The 14,809-nt window shown below is 42.8% G+C and overlaps 4 protein-coding genes across 4 annotated transcripts; 1 reads left to right on the plus strand and 3 right to left on the minus strand.

Moving 5' to 3' along the window:
- Positions 1 to 2,133: 2,133 nt before the first annotated feature.
- Positions 2,134 to 2,882, minus strand: SS1G_11426 (predicted protein; the record flags this gene model as incomplete). The annotated part of the gene is made up of 3 exons (XM_001587384.1): positions 2,134 to 2,198; positions 2,261 to 2,285; positions 2,724 to 2,882. 3 exons carry the CDS (start codon positions 2,880 to 2,882, stop codon positions 2,134 to 2,136), a joined length of 249 nt encoding a protein of 82 aa, XP_001587434.1.
- Positions 2,883 to 3,583: 701 nt separating this feature from the next.
- Positions 3,584 to 6,170, minus strand: SS1G_11427 (hypothetical protein; the record flags this gene model as incomplete). Its single annotated transcript, XM_001587385.1, has 6 exons — positions 3,584 to 3,673; positions 3,711 to 3,802; positions 4,198 to 4,219; positions 4,660 to 4,696; positions 4,958 to 4,998; positions 5,163 to 6,170. 6 exons carry the CDS (start codon positions 6,168 to 6,170, stop codon positions 3,584 to 3,586), a joined length of 1,290 nt encoding a protein of 429 aa, XP_001587435.1.
- A 1,015-nt stretch (positions 6,171 to 7,185) lies between these two features.
- Positions 7,186 to 7,350, minus strand: SS1G_11428 (predicted protein; the record flags this gene model as incomplete). Its single annotated transcript, XM_001587386.1, has 1 exon — positions 7,186 to 7,350. One exon carries the CDS (start codon positions 7,348 to 7,350, stop codon positions 7,186 to 7,188), a length of 165 nt encoding a protein of 54 aa, XP_001587436.1.
- A 662-nt stretch (positions 7,351 to 8,012) lies between these two features.
- On the plus strand, positions 8,013 to 13,312 carry SS1G_11429 (hypothetical protein; the record flags this gene model as incomplete). The annotated part of the gene is made up of 3 exons (XM_001587387.1): positions 8,013 to 8,465; positions 8,514 to 13,116; positions 13,170 to 13,312. The coding sequence occupies 3 exons, from the start codon at positions 8,013 to 8,015 to the stop codon at positions 13,310 to 13,312; spliced, it is 5,199 nt and encodes a 1,732-aa protein (XP_001587437.1).
- Positions 13,313 to 14,809: the final 1,497 nt, after the last annotated feature.

Here is a 14,809-nt window from a genome sequence, read left to right on the forward strand (position 1 = left end):
CTTTGCTATCTATTGAAAGTACCTCAATAAATTGTTTTAAGTTGTCTTGGATTCTGGGAACCGCAAAAAAACTTGAGCACTTCAAGAATTCCAGGAAGTTTTGTCGTGTCAATATATTTTGTGGTTCACCTAAATTCGCCTAGCTGAAAAAAGCAAGCGAATGAAAAAGTTCCTTCTAAGGAAAGGCTCCGGCTGCCATTTGCTTGCTCATTCCAAGCTTTAATTATAAGCAATTCACTAGTTGAGCACTCTCACTTTTACTTGACTTTATATGTGTATATAGGTAGATATTTATGTATATATGTATATATATCTATATTTTATATCTAGGTAATAGTATATACATCATCATATACCATATTCATCCAGGGGAGAATCAAGGAGGTGAGCCAAAGAAGAAGTACATCATGTATAGGGAAGGCTGCAGAATCGAAAGGCAGTATTATGTTACACAGGGAGGAAAGACTTTATCCCAAACGCACGCAACGCAGTCTGAAATTGTGGATTTGTGTTTGCTTCTCCGCACCCTTATCAGAGGGCTTTGGCCTACATAGAGGGGAAGATAAAAAAAATCAAAGACCCCTCCTTGGGCCTTAAGCGCCTGTTGCATTATTGATTAATGGGGGTGGGATTTGATCCACGGTACTGTCTGGTATTATTGGTATGGTATGGATAGTGTGGGTGGCATTTGGATGCATGATGTATGAAAAGAAATCTTATGGATGAAAAGAAGATGCAAGACTACTCTCTCTACTCGACTAATGAGAAACAACTCGAGCTCTTACTCATTCCAATAAACCACTTTTGTTGTCTAGGGGCTATCCATCAACTCCGTACGCGTACAGTAACAGTTTTAGTAATTTATTCTCTACCAATTCAGGTTTGTATGTACTGGTGTATTATGTACTATGAAGGAATTGAAGTGGATCACCTCACCAACGCAAATTTTTATTAGCCTGAATTATGCAATGAAAGAGCATTGGTTTCGAAGGCTCTCTGCAATGTTTTTCTTTTTTACCTTGATTCTTGTAATCTTACATATTTTTGTCTTATATTCTCCTAAAATCGATGTTAGCATAAAGTATCTATACGGTAGGCATATGTGAGGTCTGATGCATATCAAATTAGGAAGAACGGTGAGATCCATTAAACCAATAAGCTTTGGAGCACCGGGAACTACCAGTTCATTTCTAGAAACATTCATCTTTGTTCCACGTATCACAATTGCCGAGATTGCCTCAAATATTCTGTTGATTCACAAGGTTGAAAATTCGAAAGCCTTCCAAAAGACTCATGCAAGTTGCCATATTCAGTTCCAATTAGTCTGCCTCCAAGACAGCTCCTAGCAGTGGAGGGCCTGTGGAGTGATTATGATTTTGATGTCTCGAGATCTAGCCCCTTCGTAATCGATATCCTTCGGTGTTGAAATGGCGGTGATGGGATGCAGTAACATAGCAAATGCAATGAAGTTCGTGGATGATGATTAGAATGTGGAAATAGTACACAGGTGCTTTACATGTCGAAACCTACTGAATAAATTCAAGCAGAATGAGAAATCATCATTTGAGTCAACAATTTAAAGCTCAGATCAAGCACCCATCCATCCGATATGATGGCATTAAAATTATTATCTCGTCTCCAAGTGATCAGAAAGGGGGGAAAGAATCCCATTTCCCATTCCCGAGCCACGTGCGAAGCGGCCACTAACAACTAATCACTCAATGCCGAAATGGTCCGAGCTTTCTCCAGCCTTATCAGGACGGAGGTTGCATGTAGAGAACGACTATCCACAATATCAAAAGTCTTACTATACTCATGATGAGCTTGTAATTGTTTACAATCATAAGTGAGCAGTTACAATCACGAAAGATGTTTACATTCCACGTTTATATTTTAAATAGTGTTCATACTAATATGCTTATACGTTCTAATCTTTCGACGGTTCGTTGCCCAGGTTGTTCACTGGCAACTTCAAAACTCGTCATATTAATCGTTTTAGCAAACTCAATACCCTCTTCTCCCAGGAGTTCTCATGAGATATGGAATGAGGTATCCAACAAAGATGTTTCTCACCACTTTAAGTCGATATAGAACATTTCCAGACCAGTATGCACACATACATCCTCTTTTCAATCAAGTCTCAGATGTAGAAGCAACTTCAGCTTCACTGATCAAATCACAATAAGCGATAGTAGAACCTATAATAGGACTACCAATCAGTTTTATACTTTGTCTTTAACGACTAAGATGTCCTACTTACTATACATGAAGATATCTCTCACTGCCTAATTTGGATATATCAGTATTGATGTTGATGTTGGCATATGAGCTCATAGGGACTTTTCGTTGCTGGTGGGTCTCATGCTAAAGGCCATTACCACTTCTTGTGCATACGTAATGGCTTTGCCAATATTAAAGTATAGCGCACTGTCTAGAGTATTTCTAACATCTCAGTCATAGAAATGGTTGATCCATATCTCTACCAGGAAAACATTGGATCGGAAAGAGGTTTCAAGCGCTCAAGATGTCTTTGGTATAACCGAAACCGGGCGGAAAACCCCGACGCAAGGACTTCAGTATACTCGTTGCCGCCATGCTGGCTTGTAAATACGACGCTCGGTTAGCCGAATAGTACTCCGTACACTGGTCGACATAATTAATGTCCATGTAGAACTCATTCCTTCAAAGCTAAGTGATGACCGTATCTACTCGTTCAAACTCACAATGCTATGAAATTGGAGATTTCTAGAAGTACGAGTCTGGTACAATTCTAGGGAACTGTATCCCAGCCCGAACTTGATCCAATCCTCATAGTTGGACTTGAGTGATGAAGGGATTACAAAATATTTACAGTTGGACCCTATGCAGATACGTTTATGCATGTTTTAGTATAGCATAGAATCGACATTGACATTGCGTTTTGAGGCCAGTGGAGGAATATTGATTCACATATGCTCTGATGTGGCGAGATAAATACGAATCTACAGCCAGGATCTCGCTCCAGAGAGTAAACGGGAGTATCTGTATCCACATATCCCATTTGAACCTTCAACACGCAAACAATATGTTCTTGCTCACATCGCATGAACATCACATGGCTCAGAAAGTTTCTCGTCAGACAATCCTTCAAGCAAGTCGAATCCCCTTGCAGCAAAAGTACAAATTTGGATTTTGAGGCTGCCACTTGTCATACCTTGAAATCAGACGAGGTTCCTTCATTTGGCCAGTAGCCAAGACATATTTTACCTCGTATTCCCCCAGATTGGCGTACGCCATTTCGCAATTGTAACACTGCACATTTTCTGCCTGAAGATCAGTTGGGGTATCATTTACCCCGCAATATTGCTCGTGTGAGAGGACTGAGTTAAGGTATACTGGGCTACGGGATGAGGGGTGAAGGGACTCTTATAAAGCTATGAGATACTCTTGTTATGGGGTTTTGTTTTTGCATAACTGAAGAGGCACTGGTGTATAAGAATCTTTATCTATGAAGTCTCAGTTACCATGGCAAGAACCCATTTATCAAATACTTTGGTCTTTTTCCTTTTATTCTCGTAGGTTTTCTTACTTATTCTCTCTAACTTTATCCTTTCCCTCCTTTACCATTCTCCGAATTCAAACCACTAATTGACTCTCTCATCAAGTATCCCTCATCTAAGTCAAGCATCAAAACCTATAAAAACCATCACAGTCAACCCATGCACCCTCACCCCCACAATTCCTACAGTCATCTCTCCTTCACCCTGCCCAACCGTCACCATCTCCACTTCCCATACCTCTTTTCCACCAGTACGTTCATCTCCTACCACTCCACTCGTCCAATTCAATCTTCACAACCATTCTCACTAAACCTCTCTTACTCACAAAACCACCTTCAGACAACCCCCAACATCTTGCTCCCAAAATTTTGCATCTCCGACGCTTTCATATCAGTCCCCTGTACCTGTCCCTATTCCGTCCCTACTACTACTATCTACACCCCATGCCCCTCCACTTGTTCTCAAACCTGCTTTATAGGCCACCAAATCTACCATGAACCTTCTTGTTCCACTACCATTGATACCTACACCATTCCCAGCACTGGGTACCAGCACCACCACCACAACATCAAATAACCTCGTAACATGGTTCCGTGTCCTTAATTATCCCCCCTATCCAACAAATTGCATATTCTCATTTCCGGAACACCACACCTACGACCGTTATACGGTACGCGACACTATTACATCGATATCAGCGTCGGAGTGGTGATAGTAATACGGTTACGACAGGGAATTTCGTGTCCCGTTGATTACCGGAGAGTCCCGTGTAAGGAGTGCTGATGTGAGTTTTCTTTTTTCTTTGAGTTTATTCCATCTTTTCTTGCTTCTCCCAATCTCCCTTACTTCCATCTTCCATCTTTCATTTTCCCTTTCCCATCCCCGTATAAACCAAATTCCCCCTACCTAAACATGGACAGAACCAATAACCCCCCTTCATCCCCCAACAAGTCGCCAAACTCACTCCCCAAACCCTTTCCCCTCTCCTCCCCCCCCCCCCCCCCCAAAAGCCACACCTTCCCCCAAAACAAATTTCTCTCTTAAAAACCAAACCCAAAACAAAACAAAATAAAAACTAACCCCCACCCTCCCCCTTCCCCCCAAAAAACAGTGTACCTACCTCTCCACCATCACCATAAAATGCAATTGTGGCGGTTCTATACGAACAGTTACGAGTTGTAAGACGAGTTGTAATAAAGATGGGGCTTGTGCTACGGTGTGGAGGACAATGGGGGTAGTTGAATGAGGTGGGGAGGTAGGGGGAGGGGGAGGTGATATAGGGAAAGGAGGTGGAGGAGGAGGAGGGAAGGTAATTAGAGATAGGAAGAGAGAGGTGTTTTGGAGAAGATGAATTGGAATTAGAATTGGATTTTGAATCCTTAGTCTAGTCTTGCTAGTGGATGCATTATCTCATTTACACTCCTGTCATGATTGATTTTGGGGCTTTGGAGATACGTTTCTGAGACTTATATATATGTCTTTTTGATTCTAATAAGTTTTTATCATACAATGCGTATTATGCTCATTCGATATCTCTAATTTAATTTTTATTAACCACAATTTGTGCGCTTAAAGATAGAACGATATCTGGTATCATGACTCCTCTTCATCTTCCGAACTAACCTCCTCACCATTTGCAATCGCTTCCTCCCTAATCTTTCTCGCTCTCTCCCTCTTCTTCTCCAATATCTTCTTCAATCCCTTTGCCACATTGAAAACACCATTTGTTCCTGCCCCACAAGCCGCACAACTTGGATCCTTCCTATATCTCTTTAACGCACAACTCTCACAGAAATAATGCCCACACTTCGTAATAATTGGATCCTTATATTTCTCCCTACACAATATACACGCAAATGGTATATTCTCCAAAAGCGCATCATCATCATCATCCTCCTCTTCCCCCTTGCGATCCGCACTAGCAATTTTCGTTCCCCCTAAAGTTTTCTTTCCTTTTGTAACATTTTCCCACTCTTTATCGAGTTGCCAACCTGCTTTATAATCTTCACGCGCATGTAGATATTTGCAATTATCTCCGAATCCGCAAAATCCCGTGGTTTTATAATCCTTGCAAACATCGGGCGCAAAATCAGTTACAGTGATTGTGCGAATATTTGTTGGTGCTTTAATAGGTCCTACGACGCGATTTGGGGCGTCGGGATTCTTTTGTATGAATTTGGTACTATTTGCTAATCCTTTGTAAGTGCCATCCGGCGCATCTCCACTTGTAGGTTTGGAACGTGTGGTGCCTAAGAGATTTTTGCTGGATAGAGCATCTGTTGCATTCTCATCGTACCAATTGCTCGCTCTGGTAGCATCATCAGAAGCGCGGATGGTGGTGTTATGAGAAGCGATATATTTTGTTGCAGAAAGATCGTTTGAGTTGGACGAGTTATTATTAATTGTAGATGATGCCGTTATTGCACCTGTATTTTTCTTTCTTCGTTTGATCCGGCGACCACTTTCATCTTCCGATGAAGAATATCCTGATGTATCATCATCGCTGTCTACAGGTGGTGGCGTTGCAGCTCTTTTGCGAAAATTGGATTTTCCCTTTGCAGATCTCTTTTTAAATATAGCTACTGGTTGTATAGTATCCGGATGAATTGAAGCAGACTCAGGAGTATCCATTGTATGTTTTCTGAATCGTGATGGTGATGAATTGATTGTTGACGTTGAAGTTTTATCCAGGAGTTGTTTATTTACGAAAGGCTGAGGAAGAAGCTGGAGCTTATCAAGCTCAAATGTTAGGTAATCAGCCTTATCTGCAGGAAGACCTCAGGCATGATTTGTAAGAATTTCCACATGGTAGGAATTTCTTCAGTGCCAGCCACCCTTGAATTTTGGTAGAAGTGAAGTGTCGGGCCGTGGCTAGGATACACCTAGTCAATTATGATTTGGTAACCATTCTTTGAGTGGTACAAGGAAATAGCTTGCACATTGGGAATTTACCTACTGTACTCCGAGCTTCTTTTCATCCCAAGTATTTGAGTCCAGGAATATCACTACGAACAATAATACCTACTACCTAGTACTTATCGTCCCGTCATATTTGTTTATTTATGCAAACTGATGCAAGCCGTAGTTTATATTTCCCCTCTTTGAGATACTGTATTAGGTAAATACTAAATTCCAACTAAGCCTTTGACAGCGATTAGGTTTTAAACTTTTTCCTTTTACCGTTGCTATTTTGATCCTGTACGCGTTGCAGCTCTTTCAACCAATCAATTTGGTTCTAGTGATTCGATGATTTGTTGATTTGTTGATTTGTTGTTCTTGATGTTTTGTTGTTGTCATCTGTTATGAATCAGCATAAATGAAAACACATATAAAAAGAATCCATTCTTTTGATTAGGTAGGAAACTTCATCATCCACCTGGTTCATGAGGCTGTTGACAGCAATCAATTGGCAATCCCTATAAGTAATTGGTCGAATGAACTGATGAGTGATTATACTTTAGCTAGATAGGTAGGTAGATAGATGAATGAACGAACAACTTGGATAAAATCAACATATCTAGCTAGTTATTCGATATTAGATAGATAATCAAAAGATAGAAAAGATAAACAATTGCATAAATATAAAACCACGCTAGAATTGTTCTTCTAGCTAAATTCATTTAAGACTTGGTTGACTGACTTCACTTTACTCTTGATCCTTGACTGTCGTGAGTTTTGACTCTTGAATAAAGTGAAGCGAGAACTTGCGAACTACGAATTGAGAACTGCGATCCCTCCTCTCCCTCATCCTCACCCTCACCCTCGCCCTCACTCTCACTCTCTCCCTCTCCCTCCTCTTGTACCACCACATTCGAGCGAGCTTATTATTCACCCCCCTCTCTCTCTGTTGTGATCTTTCGTGTTCATCAACACAGTCCACTCATTTTTCTCCTTATCTCGTCTTCCCCTTCTTTTCGTTTCTCTTCCACCAAGGATACCTTTAAACCGCTTTAACCGATCCTTTTAACTATCTATTTCCTTCGCCCGTTACTGTTACAGTACCATTAATCCAAGGAAACCAGTAAAAGATCGAAAATTATTGCATATTTACTATGTGGTCGCGTCAAGATAGGCAAAATAAAACCCGACATTCTGTACCCAGGCGGTTCAAATCCGTACGGCACCGATAGATCAACACGCGAACCTCCTCTTTCCCCCCTGGCTACCCCAAGATCTGCTTGAAGTTCCCCGATCATCTAAGATCAGACTAAACTTGGTTCAACATACAACATACAACTTCTACAAATACAACCACAACTCTCCTACCTGTAGTAACACCTCATTTTATTCTCGTCGGACAGATTAATCTTGACACCGCATTTGTTTACTCCGATCTACGAATACGAATTAGTCCGGCACTTTTCGAGGAACCCCAAGTCCTACCTGGGCGCAGAGGGTTTCTCAATCTACAAGACTTGTCTTTAATTCAAAATTATCCTATCCTTTCTTACACATTAAATTGCGGTCACCACAATGTCAACCTCTTTGGCCATGGATCACCCGTCAATCCTGTCCGACGCTGGAGACAGTAGCAGCAGCAGCAATGATCCATTCTTGTCCCCTCCATCTGTTTTGAGCGGCCACCGATTCTCTCATTTCGATAAACAACTATTTGCGCTCGGCCCCTCAACATCTCCAGAACAAGCAAAACGGGCACTAGAAGCACATCTTGCGGAGACGGAACGAAGAATTCAGGAGGCTTCGAACCTCGGTACAACCCTTCTACAACAGAGGAAGGATTTGGGCGAGCGGCTGAAGGAAGTTGAGAAACAACAGAGTGAAGGAGATATAACGCCTGAATTGCGACAGAAACTGGTTGATATTGAGAAGGAATACAATGAAGTTGGGAGGGAGACAGCGAGAGCTTTCCTGCCAAAGTCGAGAGTGCCTAGCAGCGAGATGGGGGCGTCACCTTTTACTGATAAGGTACAGATTGATAGTTACATCAAATTTACCATCACTAACACAGTGTAGCGTTCCGCAAGCCCATCCAAATTCGAAAGTCAAACTACGGCTACCGCTTCCCCATCCAAATTTAACGTTCCCAATCGAAAGCAGCGAAATCAACCTGCAAATAGGGTACATGATATCGAATTTGCGACGGAAATTAGCACCTCCTTGTTAGCACAAGTACGGCATCTACAAGCACTCTTGGCGGAGAAGGAGGAAACACTCAAGACTGTTGCGCTCGAAAAGTCGAGGTTGGAAATAGAGGCTGAAGGTTTTACTCAGCGATTGAGGAGTCTTGATGAAAGTGAAAATAGGTATAAGGACGAGAATTGGAACCTAGAGACTCAAATCCATGAACATTTGGCCGCGCAGAAAGAAGCCTCAGAACGTGAAAAGAGGTTGATGCAGAGTCTAAGTCTTTTACAAGCCGAGAAAGGTGCTGCGCAAAAGGAACTGGATGAGATTAAGTTAAACCATGCGAAGCTCCAAGATCAACACACATCCGAAGTAAAGCATCTCGATGTGGACTTAGGAACGGCTAAGCGAAGCATGACGATCTTAGAAACCGAAAAGATGGCGCTTCAGAAGAAGGTTGAAGAGTTGATGGGCCAAAATCAAGAGCTTGCGCAAGCAGTTGCCCACCACCGAGCACGAATCGAAGAGCGTGAAGCATCCCAGGGTAGTGGCGAGGAAGAGCCTCAGTCAACAACTGACAACAATACTCCTGAACATTCTCCACCTCCGTCACCAGTTAAAATGACCCCTAGACATAGCATGCTTGAATCGGAAACCTTGAAGAGCTCTCTTCATCACGCCCACAGAATGATCCAAAACTTGAAGGGCAATATTCACCGCGAGAAGACCGAAAAGTTAGAGCTAAAGCGCATGCTGCAGGAGGCTAGAGATGAGATCGAGGTTGCACGTCGCGGTGAACCACAAGTAGACTCACCCGGACCGAGGAGAGCCCGAAAGACTGCCCCTATTCAGGCCAAAAAGCCTTTCAAGGTGGGTCAACTTGGTGGTATTAGGAACAGCAGGAGCGAAGTCTTGATTGAGGAGGATCAAGAAGATCACTTTGAGGACATTAACTGGGAGGATGATCATGAACAACCGAGCCCCAGCCGTGGTTCCCGTTCTCTAGGCACCGCCTCTGGTGCCGCTCTTGCAGCCTCGATGGCAGCTGGCGTTGCTAAATCTTCACATAGCGTTTTCGGTAGTTCCACTGACCAAAGTGATGCATTCGAGACGGCAAATGAGCGTTCCACGGAGACGGAAGATTTTCAGACTGGTGTAGAAGATATGGCTGGCTCGGATGATACGGACACGGAAACAGAGAAAGCCGCTACTATTCGCGCAAAGGCTTCACGTCAATCCATGGCTTTGTCGAAGGCTGGCAATCGTGATTCTTTCCTGAGTACTGCTTCAACATCCGAGGATGAGTATATGTATGAAGATGCGAAAACACCGGGTACTCATCCACAACGACTACGGCTCAAAGTCAGTCGTAATGGCAACCGACGTTCACGCGTTGCTAATGAGGATACTGAAGGAGAAAGCCCAATTGATTTTGCCGATAGTAGCAAGCATACTCCTCAACCAGCCAGACAAAGCTTGTTTGCAGAATTGGGCGACTTGGGAAGTGATGATGAATCCGTTGCTTCGGGTCCTCCTAGTCGCTATGCATCAAGAGGCAATACTCCACAGTCATCAAGGCCAAGTACGGCCAGGAATGTTCCTGCTTCAGTCATACCGCCGTTGCCAAGAATACCAATGATCGATTCTGCTATGATGACTGAACCTTGGGAGCCTGAGTCTCGTGCGCCAACGACAACTGTTCCATTATTGTCAGGCCTGGCTGGTGCTACACTTGGTGCTGCTAGTGGTGTTGCCGCTGCCTTAGGCTTCAAAGCAGAGCATGATCGAGCTGTGTCACCAACTCCTGGATCTGAAGCTCAACCACAAGCTCCTCTATCCGCAGTCAATGCTATAAACAGTGATTCTCTGATGGAGGAAAGCCAGCCAATAGTTTCACTTTCACATAGTGAGCCCCAGGCATTTGGCATTGCACCGGAAACTGAGGCAACCAGGTCTATTTCAAGACAGGAAGCTGACCCCGTTTCTTTACAATATTCCGGTAGACCTGCAATGTCTGAAGCCGCTAGCCAATGGCACGAAGAGCAAATGAAGCAGCAAATGGAGGGCTTATTAAAGGTTCAACCGCAGCATGATTTAACGCGACCAGTGTCTACAACATACAGTGACATGAGTTCACAATATGATAGTGAACTCATTGATGAGAAATTGGAAAAATTTCCATCGCCCCCGGTCTCGCAGACTAATACACCAATGACAAGTCTGGCGGTGGTGGAAGGAGCAGCTCCAGATGTTCCATTGACAATGTCCACAATTCGATCTGAACATATCGAAGCCGAACCAGTCTCAGAAGTTGAGCCAACACCAGCTGCTCCACTAACATTGTCTACAATTAATTCCGAGCAAATCGAGCAAGTTGATGCCGATCCAGCCCCAATTGAGCCATTAACGATGTCTACCATCCGTTCTGAACACGTTGAGCCAATTGTTGAGGAAGTCCGCTCAGAACCATCTGTTCTGCCAGCTATCCTACCGTCCACTCCACAACGCTCATCAAGACCTGATTACTTTTCTGTGTCTCCAGGCTTAGGCTTCTCTGCCATTAAATCGGTGGATACAGAACCTATTGCGCCTTCTACACCGAGAAGTCCAAAAAGAGATGGTGTTTTGCTCTCTAGATTCCCAGCTTCGGAAAGTAAATCTGTGAACGAGGATGGATTAGAGGCCAAATCCCCAGTTGCAGAGAGTATATCCCTGGAGGAAGGGAAACCAGAGGGGTCTAAGTCAAAAGAAGAGCCTCATACACCAAAGGCTGGCTTTATCAGCTCCGTCTTCGGTGGTTGGAATAGAAAGCAAACACATGCGCCAATTATTGCTGAAGACGAAACGAGTCAATCACAAATTCAATCACCAGTGGTAGAGACACCAGAGTCTCAACGACCATTTAAGGTAATATCAGGTAACACTACTGAACGATCTCCTAAGAAGCCGCGTGTCGAGATGGCAGATGAAAGTTCCCAAACCGCTTTGACTGCAGAACAAATTGATGATATGCTCAACAAAAGCAAGAGACAGGAAGCCATCACCGCTCAGGACGGACCTAAATCTGTCCTTCCTTCCTCACCACTTTTGACCAATATCCCACCAGCTCTTAAGACCCGCAAGTCACAAGAAAGTATCGGTAGTGTTGGTCGTCCAAAGTCGAAGGGTCTCGACATTGAATCTCCCGTGGATATTATCACTGGAAGGAGACCCACAAGCTCTGGAAGTGGTAGAAATGCATCCATCTCAACCATTCATCCACCTCTACCATCAGATCATAAGCAAGTTATTGCTGCTGCGGCTCAACGCACAGGTTCTGCAGGTGGATCTGGTGATCATAGACATCTTACTACCCTTGCCGAGGACCAACAACAGCAGCCACAGCCACAGCCACAACGCACAGGTTCATCCACTAGCGCTGGGACAGGTACTATGGGCCCTCCACCAATACCATCTACCAACAAAAATCGACCTAAGACCCCAAGCTCTCAGACTCATGGGTCTTCGAAGGTAATCTCAACTTCAAAATACAGAAATCCATCAACTGAGCGTGATGTAAACTCCCCGAGTGGCACTGGACGGTCAAGACATTCCTCAGTATCTTCATTCGCATCTGAGGTTGATACTCGCTTCAATCTGCGCGCTGGAGTTCCAATGCCAGAAGGTGTAGAACCAAATACTGATCCAAGAATGATTAATGCTATCACTCAAACTATGATTGGTGAATATCTTTGGAAATACACTCGCAAAGCCGGCCGTGGCGGAATGTCAGAAAATCGTCATCGACGTTATTTCTGGGTTCACCCGTACACGAGAACGTTGTATTGGAGTGATAGAGATCCTTCAACTGCCGGCCGTTCGGAGCTAAAGGCAAAGAGTGTCGCTATTGAAGCTGTTCGAGTTGTAACTGATGATAATCCCATGCCACCTGGATTACATCGCAAGAGCTTGGTTATCTTGACACCTGGTCGAACTGTTCAATTTACTGCTAGCACAGGACAACGTCATGAAACCTGGTTCAATGCTTTGTCCTACTTACTTCTGCGTACAGGAGAGGATGCTGTTACCGATACTGTTGAAGTTTCCGGTGCGCTGACAAGCGAGGATGTTAATGAATTCAATCCAGGATATGGTCACGCACATCTTGGTAGCAGACGAGCGCCTCCATCTCTTTCATCATACAATAGCCGAACTACTCGTAACGACTCACCGATAAGCAAGGATAGAAGATACTCTACCATGCATCCGCGTTTAAGCTCAAGGCCGTCAAGGCCATCATTAGGTTCGGCTACTTTCTCTCGACTTAGCAGTTACCTCTTGCCTGGCGATGGAAACAGATCTTTCTCTGTTAGACGAAGCCGAAGTGTCAATGGAGCTAAAAGCATTTACGAAGCTAGTGAGGTCCAAGATAGTGCTGAGGATTTGAGAGAGCAAATCGAAAGACAAGACCGAGAATCGGATAGACTAGAGAATGTGCGAGCATGCTGCGATGGTTAGTCTCCGGTGTAGTTCTGGTTCTAAAAATTTATCTAATTTGTGTAATAGGAAAACATGATGTCGGGCATCTCCATCATGAAACTCCAAAGGGCCGCCAAACGATGAGTGTAGCATCAGGATCTTATCGACAGACACATCGTGCTTCAAGCCGAACCAGTCAGAGACCCAGCGAGCCAAGTCAACAGACATAATTCTTCAATCATAATTAATCCACTAAATCCAATTACAATCTTAAATAATCTTTACGAATTCATGCCTCTCCTTGAATTTTACTTTCGCCCAACTCGACCAAAAGAATCATATTTGGTTTTCCCTCATTTACGGCAAAGAATGTTTAACGGCTGCCAGCACAACTATCAAATCTATCTCATTTGTTCATGCCTTCCTTCATCCGTCCATCCATCCATTCATCCATAAATTTTCTTAATTCCTTCCTTTTTTCTTTGCGTCGCCATCGTTCATCGTCCTTTTTGAGTTTTAAGTCAATGATACCTTTTCAGGCGAAGGAGTTCTTTCAATTCTTTTTCGATGACTTTCGGGGAGTAGTATTAGTACACTATGATTGTGGACAGACAGGGTTACGCGCAACTTTTTTGGTCTTTTGGGATGTATTTGATCATTTATTTTCTCTCCCCAAAAATGCATGGAGAGGAGGTGAAGCACAAATTGATGGGATAGATGGATGGATGGATGAAGGATTTTTTTTTTCTTCTACCTTTTCTTGTGTTGTGTATGGCGAGTTTTATTATGTATTTGAGGGGAAATAAATACAATCAACTGAATATCGAGGATGAGAATATGCATGCCTGACTTGATCTGGGCAGATGTGACTAGCTTGAGTTAGGTTTGGCCCAAACTTTCTGTAGTGTGATTTGAGACGAGAGTGTAACATTAATTTCCCTGGTTATCTACAATAAGCTATTGGCGCCTAGGTATCTGGGATGGAAACCTTATGTTATGTGTGTAGATTTGAAAAGTGGAATTTTATATTTTATACTCGTCTGTTTATGGGGGATGAGAATAAGGGTAAGAGAAAGGCGATGATTTTGAGGGATAAGAGGGAAATGAAGATGGAAATGAGTTTGATAAGTGGTAAGTGGAGAATGAAGAGGTGGAGGGAGTAAGAGTATTACTGGTGTTTTAGTTTACTCTAGCTGCCTATTAAGTTATTTATTTAGCTATCTAGGTAGTTATTGCTATGTGAGTTGTAGTGTATTATGGAGGGATGTAGATAGGTATGTAGATAATTAATAAGTATATTATAAGCTGAACAGCTGTATTTTACCCGGGATATCTGATCTTTATAAGACAATAAATTAGTCTGTAAAGAGAGGTTTTATAAAATGATTATTTGATTACGTCGTATATTGATGGATATTATAACGTGGTTTATTAGTATGTGCACCATATCAGCATGTGCACCACTTTTACCTCAATTATTATCTTTCCACTTCAATACGCGATTTATCAACAATCTATAATGCAATCGAATAATAAAGAAGCTCAAATACTCTTAGTTATTGAAGCTATTCAAAAAGATAAAAAATTAAGCATTCAGAAGGTTGCAAAGCTATATAATATATCGTATACAACACTTATCCGCAGAATGAATAGTTTAACCCTTCATATGGAATTTCGATCAAAAAGCCATAATTTGATTGATTTGGAAGAGGAAGTACTTATTCAAT

Source organism: Sclerotinia sclerotiorum, genomic scaffold (assembly GCF_000146945.2).
Source record: "Sclerotinia sclerotiorum 1980 UF-70 scaffold_18 genomic scaffold, whole genome shotgun sequence".
Classification (NCBI taxonomy): Eukaryota; Fungi; Ascomycota; class Leotiomycetes; order Helotiales; family Sclerotiniaceae; genus Sclerotinia; species Sclerotinia sclerotiorum.